The 14,378-nt window shown below is 35.8% G+C and overlaps 1 protein-coding gene and 1 pseudogene across 1 annotated transcript; both read right to left on the bottom strand.

The window, feature by feature from the left end:
- Nucleotides 1-1,757: 1,757 nt before the first annotated feature.
- Nucleotides 1,758-8,896, bottom strand: LOC145594600 (uncharacterized). Its single transcript, XM_081650920.1, has 4 exons — nucleotides 8,160-8,896; nucleotides 4,757-5,242; nucleotides 2,237-2,752; nucleotides 1,758-2,094 (listed from the first exon to the last, which is right to left on the bottom strand). Exons 1-4 carry the CDS (start codon nucleotides 8,712-8,714, stop codon nucleotides 2,011-2,013), a joined length of 1,641 nt encoding a protein of 546 aa, XP_081507046.1. The 5' UTR covers nucleotides 8,715-8,896; the 3' UTR covers nucleotides 1,758-2,010.
- A 1,695-nt stretch (nucleotides 8,897-10,591) lies between these two features.
- Nucleotides 10,592-14,185, bottom strand: LOC145596094 (spermidine hydroxycinnamoyl transferase pseudogene; annotated as a pseudogene).
- Nucleotides 14,186-14,378: the final 193 nt, after the last annotated feature.

Raw genomic sequence — 14,378 nt, 5'->3', positions numbered from 1 at the left:
GGTCCACAAAATATTATATGATCCCGGGATTCATCCCATAGTGTTCCGTGAAATTCCAACACTAACTCCCGACAGTCCGACACCTCCTAAATCGCCCCGGTTTCGTGGTTTATAGTAGAGTTGTCGATTCGGGTATTCAATTCGGATTTAGGTTGGGTCAAATCATGTCTCGGTTAAATTAGGATCTAGTTATGCCGGGTCAATCTAGCCTCATATTAGGTTCAAGTTCGGGTCGGGTCAATTTCTTGAGTATATTCTGGGTCGTTCACCTTTTCGGATATATGTCGGGTTCAATTTGAGCCAAATTTAGATCGGATTCAATTTCAGGTTCGTGCTGTGTGTGAGTCAGGTTTGAGTAGGTTAATATATGGTACATTCGTGTTCGAGTTAGTGTTGAGTTGGGTTTTGGTTCAAGTTTAATTCCAATAAATATTGACGTGCTCAAGTTGAACCTATATAATTACGCCTTCCATAATTTGATCAGTTTTATCAAGATTTTATTAAGCCTATATATGAGTAATAGAGAACAAAAGGTATACAATTTGAATCAGATTGTGGGTTTACAGATTTGTAACAGTGTATAAGTTGAACAAAAGGCATACAAATATTATTAAACCTTCCACGACTCGGGTACGGGTTCTAATTGGGTAGGGTACTAGTTTGGGTACAGATTGTTGTTGGGTCGGATTAAATTGGTTGACGGTTATTCTCAGGTCGGGAGCAGGTTTGGTTCAGGTCAAAAAGTATTGGATCCAATTGGTTGTCGGTTAACATATGGTCAGATTCCGGTCGGGTTACAGGTCTTTAGTTTCACCCCATTGTCCGGGTGCAGGTTGGATTCAGATCATTGCTGGTTCAGGCCGAATTCTCGGGTCGGGTCAGTTTTTGACAACTCTATTTTTAGCATTGTGTTTTACAATTTGAACTTTGGAGAATTGGAAATGAAAGACTTAAGAGTATTTTTTGAAAAATATGTGTTATAATCACAAAAATAATTAGTTTAATCCTCCCCCATTATGACCCTAAAAACCTATATATTGGTGTAATTTGTGAGGTTTGTTCTTAAGTTTTACTTCCTCCGCTTATTTTTAGTTGACACGTTTGCCAATGCCCAATTTCAACCATTAATATCTTTAGTTATCGATAAACAAAAATTATAAAAAGTTGATATTTTGACATTATACAACGTGGTGTTTCTAATAAGACCCCATATGACTTATTTTTCGTTACTTATAAAGCACAAAACACGGTCAATTGAGAGCTTGTGAATAGTGCTAAAGTCAAAACGTGTCAACTAAAAAAACAGAGGAATTATATTTTTATTTCAAATTTTCTGTCTTCTTTTGGACTTTTTTGTTGCTTCTTGGTGCAATATGTTAAGGGTGGGTGCAATTGGTGTGATGTGTGGATGGTAGTGTAGGTAGGGCAGGGTAAACATAAATTGATGGTGCCTCACCATCTTGAAAATCCTAGATCTTCCATTGAATAAATTTCTTTAATTTCGCATTGTAGTTGATTTAATTTTTCAATTAAATATTAAAAAAGAGTTCACGGTCAAAATATTAAAATTAGGACTTTACAAAACTGGGGGATTTGGCCAATTAAAGTGTATTATCCAATTTAGGGTTATTGTAAAGCAATGTGAAATTTTGAGTTTTGCTACCACCAAATCACCATGTTTTTGACTTTTGCTACCTATCTAAAATTTTATTTTACTACCATCAAAAGTTACAAAATATAGATAAGATAATTGAACTAGGAAGCTGCAACAAAAACTACACAAAATCCCTGAGCAATTCTAAATTCCAGAGCAATTTATTGAATTAATTTTCAGACAAAATGCAACATTTTTCTTTTTTTTTTTTCACATTTCCCTGTCTGGAGAAAGCACTTTACTGCATTTCCAGTCAAAAGGGCAACTTATATTGTGTCAAAATCACGGTGTTGTAAAAATTTGGGAGATGTGTACAATACTGAAATTGCAAAAGAATCCCAACTTCTTTCCAAAGTTCAAAATGGAGATGAAAAGCAGAACTGCACACCAGTTTTTCCATGATCATGCTCGAATTGCTTCACAATGTGACAATAGTTAACCTGTTCAATCAGAAAGAAACTTAATTTTAAGATCATGAACACTATAACTCTATAACATTTGAATAGCTGAAGATGAAGGTAACAGTGCTGTTATATGTATACAATGTCTCATATAGAATTAAATTGGAGTAAATATACTAACCTCAAGACGTAACAATTTTGTCGGAACAATGACACCACATCCAACAGTACTTCGAAATGACTGCATGAAGCCCTTTGTAGAGAACTTGCGCCACTCATTCTCTGTTAGTTTGACAAGGTTGCCAGTAGAAGCAAATATATGAGCATGGACCCCAGCTTCCTTGAGGATTGTCAATGGAAGATCAAATGAAAGGTCAGCGAATGCAGAGACAGCAAGATCTCCACCAACAGCATCCCTCTCAAAAGCAGCGACACTGGAATCATCATCAGGTTTATCTCTAGTTTGTCTTCGTGGTTCAGTAGGTCCAAGTCCTCGGCACTTAAATCCCAATACTGAACTTGGCCCTCCTAATGAACAAACTGGTGAAGTATTGCCACCCAAGAAAAATCTATCAGGCAAAGATGACGGTCTATCCAAAAACCCCTTCCCCCATGGGAAAATAAGGCCAGCAGAGACTCCAAGATTAAGTGCTGCACGACAAAATCCCAAAGGCACTGCATAGCGGAAATCACATTCCTGTTGAGGATATTAGAGCAAAATAGTTGACTTAGTTATCTTGAAAAACAGGCCTAAATAAAATCAACTAAAAGGGGCCACAGCTCATAATTCACAGAGACTAATCACGTCCATCAAAGCAGCTGGTAGGGTGGACAATAAATATATTTGGCAAATCTCAAAACATGGTAAATAAAGCAAAGATTATGACACTTTTGGGAAAATCGTCTGCGTTGGTTTGGACATGTAAGACGGAGACCCGAGGGTGCACCGGTGCGAAGAGTGGAAGAGTGGGACCATGGAGGGATTAAACGAGGAAGAGGGAGACCAAAGATGACTTGGTTGGAAGGAGTGAGGAAGGATATGAAGTGCATGGATTTACGTGAGGATGAAGTTTTGGATCGTAAGGGATGGAGGAGAAAGATTTATGTTGATGACTACACGGAATAATCAAATTTGGTTCATGTTAGCCGACCCCACTTTTGGGATTAAGGCTTTGATTGATTGATTATGACACTTCAACATAATAGTCTTCATCCCTGTTATGAAAAACTATCATCATTCAAATAAAGCAGTTAGATCACAGGTTCCAGTATCAAAGCTGAACTCCAGGGAATAACTATATTAAAGAGTTTAGTTGCTAATAGTTTAATACTGTTTGTTTTCAGTTATTCTGAAAACTGAAATATGGGAAGCAAAAAGGAAATATATATACATATTATTTCCAGTTTTCTGTTGTCATTTTTCACAACTACAGATTAGTATAATAAAAAGCTAAAAGTTAGTCATTGGTTCATTAAGCAACTCATATTATATGAAAGTCTTGAAAACAAAAACTAAAAACACACAACACTAAATCAAATGAGCACTGAGCAAAAAGAGGCAATTGCAAGAGCAAGTCTTTCTATGAATTGCAGGATAATGCTCGGAAATCTACTGCCTCATTTATATGCTAAGAGTATAAAGTTTCAAGATGATAGTGAGTGCACACTACATAAGACACAAACTCATTTAGAGATACCATGGCTATCCACAAACCAAGTCCTAGAATAACCAGCATAGTGTTTCAAAATGAGCATCACTGCACTTCATAGAGTTTCATAGGTCTGCTAATGATTCATTCCCTCTCAAAAATTCCAAAAAAGGTTACTTAAGCCTTTAATCACTTCAGTGAGTATAAATCAAGGCCAAATAGGCCACAGGTGCAGAAATAAAGAACTGTTAAGTTTTTATAGGTTACATATAATAGACTTCAAATTGGTATATTTCTCAAAACCGGCCTAACACCTAAAAAGAATGGATATAGTCTAAGGAAGGATCAAACAAGAAACAGCAACCCAACAACCGTGGAATCAATGTTTATTCTGATAAAAAGACTTTTCAAAGTTCAGGATTCATAGGAAATATATCTAGTTTTCGTACACGAAGAGGGTAGGGGTTTTTTTTTGGGAAGTCTTGTAACTATAATTGAAGAATAATAACCAATTCATCATGTCGATTTCAAGTACACATACAAATCTAACACTAGTTAGATACTGCATCTGAAGGACATATATCGAAAGAGGATAGCAAGCAAGGTATCGCTGACCCAGAAATTTCAAAAGCACATCACTTTACAGTTAATGCAGAGAAAATATTGATAACTTTTGAGCACAATGCCAGAAAAAAAGGTACAAGGAGCTCCCCCTTGCCAAGAAGTAGCCTTTATCTTCTTAATTTATCTACTTTCCAAAAAACTGTAACAGAACAGCATACATTCAACTTTCACACAACTGGTCGTACAATGTAAAATTGTCACTCACATAAAATTTCATCTGCAACAGTGAAAATAATAAAGTGAAAAGATGTGATGAGGCTGGAGGGATAAAAATTGGTAGCAGATCATAGTCTAAAACCAGGTCATATGATAGGAGATCAGGGTAACAAACTGCTCAAAGGTACATACAACCTTTGATTTGTATTTTGAATCAACTTGAACAGATACATCCAACAATTCCAGATAACTGTGAAAGAAAAATGTCATACCTGCCGCAGAAAGCGTGCACTCCGATAATCAGGATTAAGGCCAGCTAATAAAGTAGTAAAACTATAAGCATATCCCCGAGTAGGCCTCAAAGGTGAATTCCTCTGATCAACTTTATATATATACTTTAATGATGACAACAAACTATGCCCCAGCTGTCTCCTAACTGATTCACCTGCCATTTGAGATGGATCTGTCAAGGTGCGCCATGTCAAATTGTATACCATTTCATGATTCCTTGTTGATATTAGACCAAGACCGAGGCCTAAAGCTCGTTCTTTGTATGAGGAAAACTTTAGCCAGTCTTGAGAGAGTAGAGATGCTCGAGCAAACACCGGAGAGGGCCAATGTCTCAATCTGGGAAGTGTAACACCAGTACTCACCTCTGTTGTCTGATCCCATCCATAAGACACAGATCCATCCCAAACATCAGCATAACCAAACAGATTCTTCAGCTTCAAACCTCCTTCAAGGGACCAAGATCTAGCCTATAAAGGCAATTGTCAGAATTAGCAACATATCCCATAAGTATAATAGCAGCAGAAATTAAAGATGGAAGAAACAGAGCATCTATGAAAAGAAATAAATAAGTGTCAAAGCCATAAGCCCATAAGCACATGGTGAATGCTATGATCCTTCTCAAACCACACAGCATTAAGTTCAAATGTCTATTCGCTGCCAGCACAATGGTAATTAAAAGGCATACAGGGTGTACACTGAAAAAAGAATTATTGATTGATAGTTAGATCGTCTTAAATGTTAGGTTGCATATGGGTATTATTAATGATAATTGGGAAAGAGTCGAACTATTTTGCCTATAAAGGGGATTATAAGTTTGCCTAAAAACTGTACCCTACTCACATCGTTGTAAGCTCTTGCTGAGACTCTCAGTTGATAAGGTTCCCCCATCATCTGGCCTACCCTTGCTGACCTCCATCCTGCACTCTGACAGGCTTGACAGTGACTCTACGACTAATCCTGTATTCCTGTAGGCCAACAAGACTCAACCTCGTTTATTTTTAATAAAATTGGACAGCTACTTCTTTCCTTTCATGATTAATGATCCAAGTGCACGTTTTTCACCCCTCCCCTCCAATTTTCAATAGCTAATGCCTAGTGATGCCTAAACTCTTTTGTTTGAATGGAGACTCTGAATTTGGAGTCCATTTTCTCCAAGTTTTGCAAATTACTTGAATTTTACCGTCTCCAAGTTCTTTTAGCATTTTACAGAATTGATGAAGACTCCCTTTTTCAGGGGTAAAAATGAGTTTCCACTGATGATGGCTTTTAACGTTGACTTATTAACTTGTTATCTTAAGGCTTTGAGGATGCTATGGTCACTACTCAATAAACTTATGAGATTTCAGAAATTGTGAGGCTGGCAGCACTATTCTTAGAAGGAATAGAAATGAGTCAGTGACACCCCTACTATGGATAGATACCCTAGGTATGAAACTTTTTTCTCCTTGTTTAAATAGCAAGTTCTCTAACATGAAAAACACTTGAAGATTCTCAATCAGGGATCAATAGCTAAGATTGTATATAATCAATTGCAGAGTATCAGCTAAGCAGAGGCTGGAGAGCACACAACAAATCCAAGCAGAATAAGTCTTTATCATTAATACAAACTTCAAGTGTTATCCTCCTTTCCACAATCTTGTATGAGTAATATACTTCATTGGTCAAAAAATAGATAGGAGCTATTATCTTGTCCCAAAAAACTGCAACTAGATAGACAAACCTAAGTGCCCTTGGTTTCAAATGCCAAATTTTAGTGGTCTTGTCATCCATTTCTTATAGATCAGTAAATCCAAGTAGAAGCATTCCCAGGCTGGTCTGTCCAGTTTCCAAATCTTTGAGCAGAGTTACTAACCACTCCACATAGTCTGCAAAGAGACTAGTTCTTATGTACAAACCGTGCAATATTTGGCTTAATCCTGCTATCAACTGTTAGGCTTATAGATCTATTATTTGAATCTATGCAAGCTATAAAAGTCCTGTAATTTTATACTCTAGACTTTTGGTACACTGCCAGAATCAGTCTCTTTGCTTGCCAGAAGTAAGGCTTCTTACATCCTGACTTCTTTGGACAGAATTGCAAGTTTCATGCTCTCTTCTTTTAATTAATTGCTAGTGGTACAGCTTCAGTCCCAATGCCGTCATCATGCATACAAAAGTGGACCTACTATGGCTCTCTTTCCATTGTATAAGGGTTTACAAAAGTCCATTTACACAAATACTGTCTTAACAAAACACAGAAAATCATTTTTAAAACCAAACTCGCTAAAACTACATTCCCACAAAGAACTTCAACAGTTTTTGAGCATCAACACAATCCAATCATTTTAGTGGATAAAACTCTACGCTAAACAACACACATATTTTAAACAAAAGCTTAAACCCTACATCTAATTACCAATTTGGGCCAAGTACCTAAAAAGCCAAAACCCTAGCCTCTTGAAGACCAATGACTTCTCTGTGACATATCAGACTTTTAAGTTCAAAAAAACAGTGAAATATACGAAGTAGATTTTATTTAAAGAAATGCTCCAAGGTAGCTTAAATGATAGAAGTAGTGTTTTAATAAAGCTAACAATCATAGTATCTAGAGGTGGAGTTAGCTTTAGAAATAATACAGTAGTTCATTTTCCCTTTTACCAAAACAAATACTACAATAGCTAGTTTTCAGAGATAAAAAGTTTAAGCAGGTAATTTGAAACTAACCTCAAATAATTCTGAGGAGATATAAGAGATAACATTCACCATGAGACCACAACACCTAACAACTACTTCTGCTAAACAAGGCCACAAGAGTTGGCTCAAGTGGTAGGGAGGTCTCGAGTTCGAACCTTACCATATGCAGAAACTCTTGTTGGGAGACTCACCCACCATAAGCCAAGTGTGCAACCCAGGTTGGATCCGAATGTAGTCGGAGCTAAAGCTCCAGTGAACTAGGTGGGCATCCTAAAAAGAAAGGCCGAAATCACTAGCCCCTTATATCTACTAGACTACTACATAGACAGTTAATTCATTCTAACAATCTCGGGTTGCAGGACTTGCAGCAGCAACGCTTTCCCATAGTGTTCATAAGTTTATCACCGTTGAAATTTATTCATCCAAAAAAATCTCTACCAAAGGATCAACATTGCAAACCTATATCATTCCCCCGAGGTTCTAATCATGCTAATACTCGTAAAAGTTCTCGTACCTCGACCCCACTCCAATACCCTATCCTTGCCCCCAAATTTGTTATAGACATACCACATTATCATACAAACATTCATCAAAAGTCAAACAACTACAACATTACAATCAACAATCTGATAATTCACTTGAGCACAACAAACTTCAGATAAAACAATAAATTCAAAGAATATGATCAAAATGTGATAAACAGAACATTACCCCAGGCTTAGTGAACAGCCCAATTTCACCGGTGAGAGGATTCTTCGTCTCCAAAACCTCGATCACAACATTGGCAGTACCAGGCAACTCCGTCGGTCCAGAATCAATCGTAAAATTAACCGTATCAAAAATATCAAGCTGCCGAAGCTTCAAATTAGCCATTGCAGCAGCTTGAAAGATCTCCTGAAGCGTAGAAGCTCGTTTTAGGTCATCCATAATCTCAGCTTCAATCACAGAATCCTTAGTTTTAAGATTCCCTTTGATAATCACATCATGAACTCTTAGGGTTATAGGTTCAGAACTCAATCGATTCGCGAATTTCGTCATTTTTTCCTTATTCAACCCTACATTTGATTTCGCCGTCGCACCAGATTCATCGTCGTAATCGTCGTCTTCATCTGCGACTTCATCTTCTTCGTCGTCTTCTTCATCTTCTTCTCCATTGTTGTTGTCGTCTTCCTCTGGTTTTGGCTCGTCGTCGGCGTCGCCATTGTTGGAGATAGGGTTGTGTTCGGATGTTAGTCGGTGGTTAGGTTCGTCGGTTTGGACTGCCATTGTTGAGGAGAGAGAAAGAGGAAGGAAGGAACTCGGGGTGGTGATAATGGCGGTTGCGACGGCGAAGACGGCGGCGTGAAGTTGAAGAATGGAAGTGACGGCGAGATTCTGGGGTTTACGGGCTCTCTGAAAATGGTTTTTAAGCTACCGCACATTACGATATGTTTTCGCCTAATTTTCTGTTCTTTTGGTCCATTTTCTGAAACATTTTTTAAAATATTTTTTCTTGGGGAAGAAATAATCGGTTAATTGTTCAACACAGTCAAAAAATAAAAAATTGTCACGTCTTAGGCCCTATTCTCTTCACCTTAAAAAAATAATATTAAGTAAAAATAATTTCAGTTCAGTAAAAATAAGTTTAGTTCAGTAAAATTCAGTTTTCTTAAAAAAGAATTATAATAGAAAATCAGTAAAAATAAGTTCAATTCAGTAAAAATAAATTCAGTTCAGTAAAAATAATTTCAGTTCAGCAAAATTAAGGTGAATCAAACAGGGCCTTATATTAGGATTTATCTCGTCAATTGTATTAAGAAAATCCAATTTTATTAGCAGAAGATAAACAAAAAAAATTGTCCGTTAAAATACTATAAAATAGTAGGTTAAAGGGTAATTTTGTAAATATAACGATAATTTACGTTTATACATTTATACAAGATTGCAAGTTTAGGAAATATGGTAGTTTAGTACATAAATCAACAATAAATAAATAAATTAATTAATTTATTTACACAATTGTCACTTAAATTGAATTTTTTGGTTTATCTCCGTGATAAATTTGGACTTGCTCTTATAGAATTAGTTCAATATACCTTAAAACGTGTTTGATTGTTGATAATAAATTGTAGCAATGGACAATGGTAATTGTTTAAAATTATTAAGTTTGTAAATTGTTAATTTTCTTGTTAATACCCATGATAAATTGGTAATGCTTCTCCCTTAGCTTCACAAATTTTTTGTGAAGTATCTATTACCATTTTACAGTCTTGTAGAGGCATTATTGTCTGGTAACAATGAAAATTTTATGAACAAAACACCAACGTTATGAGGCCACAGTGTACACTTACATCTATAACAATCATCCTGCACTTTATTCCATTGACAAATGAACATAGGAGTACAAATCTATAATCATTTATGCACTAAATGACCACATATCAAATGTGCCATGAGTGATTGCGTGATTTTTAAAAAAACGACTTTCCAAAATTTCAAGATTATATCTAACATATGAATAGAAAACTTAACTTAGGGCCTGTTCTCTTACGTTGAAATTCAGTTCAGTTCAGTTCAGTTCAGTTCAGTTCAGTTCAGCTCAATTCAGTTCAGTTCAGTTCAGCTCCTAATTTCCTTCTCTTATAAAATATTCATTTCAGTTCAGTTCAGTTCAGCTGAGTTCAGTCAATGAGAACAGGCCCTTAGTGTGATAAACTATTACTTCGATTGTTATCAACTTCTCACCTTTAAAAACGTCTCATATTATTGGTTATTTATCAAAATCTCTTTTTTTCCGTAAGCTCAATCATACAATAATTAAAATTAGTCCCTTACACATTGGACCTAATTAAAGCTAATTAAGGCCCTACACAACTACTACTACTAATAATAACAACATTAAATGAGCTCACTTGTATAGTACGAAGTAATAAAAAAGAGTCTTGATCAGCATCGTCATCCTTTAATCCACTTTAACATGTCAACCATGAATCCATGATACACCTAGAATTAGGAATATTTTTTATCCACATTACGGGTAAACTTATACATGGGAATGAATTTTGCTTAGCAACGCTACATTAAGCATATAGATAGATGATACAGTAGCTTGGCAGGATGCGACATATTTTTATATAGTCAAGGACTACTCAAGGGTGATACTTTTAAAAGGTTGCATATAAAGTTGGGCATAAAGTAGGACGAGTTGAGATCGGGCAAAACTTGTGAGCCATATGAGTCGAAAGGTAGGGTCGGACTTTCAGGCCGTTTTGAGACGATAAAATTTGTGTTTTTCCAAGTAGTTTGGGAATTTTTGGATAGGGTTTTTCATGCTCAAATTGAATTGGACCGGCCTGAGGAGTCAAGGTTGGGATTTTCTTAGCATCGACTCTAGTTGCATTATACTCATTTTGTATTAGTGATTTAGGTTGCAAGAATATTCCAATCACCACAGATCCATCGCTCTTATGAGGAGTAATCATACAGAGTGATCCATCGCTCTTATGAGGAGTAATCATACAGATACCTTCAGTGCCATGAACCATAGGAGGCCCCATATAGGTTTCCATGCCCCATCCAAAATCAACTCCTGAACATCCGAGGTTCAACCAACTTATAGCCAATACATCACTATGGTCAACATTTGGAGGGCTATATTGTTTCCCTCGATCTTCAAAGAATTGATAATTGATTAGGCTTTGTTGGCTTTTTAATTGCTTGATTGTTTCCAAAATGAACTTACTATCCACCTTGGTTATTGCTTCCCTTACCTTACTACATGCATAGCTTAATGGTTTCGACATGAGCTCCTCCGCGCAACTTGATATTTGAATGTCAACGGCACCATTGCCAAAGTAGCTGCACATTATATGAAACAAAAGAACATGCTTGTTATTCAGAATGCAATGCTATATTCTAAGGGTCAAACATTATATCAAATAGATCGATCGAATGATATTATTTTTCACTTTTTTAATTGTAATGAGGCCAGGTCAGCGTTTGGTTTATATCAAGTACACAACATTGTCATGCTTTCGTAACCTTATTTTGGTACACTTTACTTTTAAACTCGATTGTAATAACAAGTACGTTTATAAGCTAAAGTGAACATAATATAGGATATAGCCTAAAGGTATTAGACTATTAGGTACAATATCAGCCCACTACAAGCCTTGCTCACACTACTGCAAGAAATTAAATCTACATATTATGGCAAGTTTAAAACACTATTCTCTTACAAAAGATCAATAATACGTTACTAGATGTAAGTCGTCTCTGCTATTATTTATATTCGTTTACGCCATTCTTAATAGATCTGTAAGGTGTGTAATCAATAATAATGCCATAATATAAAAGTGAAAATTAATGGATTAAGTAAGCAATTTTTGATATGGAAGAAGTTTCATATATAGAGGTCAAAGAGACGAGAAACTTTAATGCTAAAAAAGGTGAGAGAAACTAAAAGTAAATAACTTGCTAATTATTTTATTTCTCACGTAATACATGCGGAAGATATACTATAGCAAGAAAAGTCAACAAAATGAGCATAATCCCACGTATCACGTATCTCCATGATCTCCATATGTACTAAAAAATCATTACCAGCATTTTAAAATAATTTAATTAATCTCATGCTCTAATAATACGCCACTAAATTTGATTATTCTAGAACACTATTGCATATTTGCATTACTAATTTTACTATGTTTGGTAGGAACAGAGATCATCAATACGACGAAAATATATGTGGTTAGAAAAAAAAAAAAAAGTATAATAAGATAATACGGAGAAGAAATGTAAATGTTGTAAAGTAAAAGGGTATAATGAGATAAAAATTATACCTTAATGGTAATGGTGGATCCATACGACGGCGTGAATCAACCACGACTACTAATGTGGCAATATCGCCACCCTTGAGCTCTCGTGCGTTACACACGAGTCTCCACACATAAGCTGTAATAGCCTCAAATCGACTATATGGATGCCCAATATCATCATTATTCGATGTTCCCTTGTTGCTATTAGCTTCTTGTTTGAGGCTTTCAATTTTTTCTTTGGTTAACAATTCGAACGTTGGAGTCACATTATCACCCACTTTCCCTAAACCAACCTTACTAAAATAATCCATGCTACCACCACCATCAACTTCCTTTGTTGTGGACGGTCCATCCGCATCTTCAGCTAGCAAAACACGACGATCTAGAAGAGGTACAACCTCTAAGGGCTCGCCTCGAGCAAGCCTAGCCCATTCCTGAACAAAATGGAACACACTCCGCCCGTCTACCACTACATGAGATACACCGAACCCAAGACTAATGCCACCACACGCAAACCTAGTGACTTGCACGGACAACAAAGGTAATTCATCGATTGGTTTCCCACAATAATCAATTTCAGGCAATAGATCGTAGAACTTTTCACTCGATGAGTAAAAATCACCAAAATCTTCGATTTTCATAGTAGACTCTACCTCAATAAGCTCGGAACCCATTGCATTACACTCGAGCTTAACTCGACCTCCTCCAACCCAACGCAATCGGCCAGCTAGAGGATAAAATGGTACCAAGACGCGACTCAAGGAGTCTTTAAGAGTATCGATGATTTTGTTGGTGGACATACCGTGCCAATCTTGTTGGATCGGTCGATCATAGAAGTATACGAAGTAAAAGTGTGTAATGACCGAAACATGATCAAGTTCAGTTAAGGGGAAAAGGCCATTTTTTGTTGGATTGGCTGGTTTGACAATGTGTTTAGAGATGTTTTTCATTTCGATTTGGCTAGAATTGTTTTTTGGAAGGGAGAGTTGTTAGTCGTTGATTTGATTTGAATCTTGTATTAGTGATTTGTTTAGTTTTAATTCATCTTTCATTACTTGTTATTATTTATAGTACTCGTATTATACAGAGTAGTTGTAGTTCCCAATTAGCACGTTCGCGTCATGGGAAAAATGCTGCATCTTTGAGCTGTCGACCATTTTCATTCATTACTCAATTATTAATGCCTAGTTGCTTTTAGAAATGCTCAATAGTTATTTTTTGGGTGCAATTACACGTGCATAATAGTTAAGACTTAAAGGCTTACTCCCTCTATTTTTAAAGTGTCCCAATTGAACAGGACACGCCAATCCAAATAATATTCAATTTATAAATTAATGTTGATATTTTAGTAATCATACATTGAGACGACTTCATTAAGTACTCACTAACATTGCTCTGATCTAAATGAATTACGTGAATATGAAAATTGAAGTAAAATACAAAACTTGCACTTTATTTCATACTATAGACTTTTTCATACTATAGCAATATTAAAAGAACACTCACCAACGGCCGGCCTCAAATATAGACTTTTTCATACTACAACAAGCAATACAATGATGTACTAAAAGAAAACACTCATAAACCTCTAATAATAAAGATTTTGGTGTCATTATTTATTTATTTATTTTTGGTAGTGTTTGGTTGACAAATTTATGGGAAATATTCTTAAAAAATTTCACTTCCTACAAAAATGGAGGAATTTAATTACCTAGGTAGACCTGGATAAATAGAACTTCTCTTAAGAATTTTCACTTCCTATGGTTAACCAAATACTTTTTAAAACTTCCTGAAAAATCCAATTACATGGAAAATTAAAATCTCAAGGACTTACATTCAACCAAACGAACCCTTTATTTCATACTTGTATTACAATACAACAATTAAAATAAAAATTAAAAAAAAAAAAAAACTCATCAACCTCACATAAGACACAACCATATTTATCATATCTGTATGTAGGTTAAGTAGTACTACCTCCGCTACAGGTTATGTGCAACGATTAGACATTTTCCCTCTCTACTTTATGTCAAATCGTTGCACATAACCTGTAACGGAGGTAGTATATGTTTATCATCAACTTGTTAAATACTACTCCATATGTCTCTAAATTACATTCATATTTCTAGCATTT

The sequence above is a fragment of the Chenopodium album genome, chromosome 19 (genome assembly GCF_948465745.1).
Source record: "Chenopodium album chromosome 19, dcCheAlbu1.1, whole genome shotgun sequence".
Classification (NCBI taxonomy): domain Eukaryota; kingdom Viridiplantae; phylum Streptophyta; class Magnoliopsida; order Caryophyllales; family Amaranthaceae; genus Chenopodium; species Chenopodium album.
This window is presented reverse-complemented; position numbering and strand designations above follow the sequence as displayed.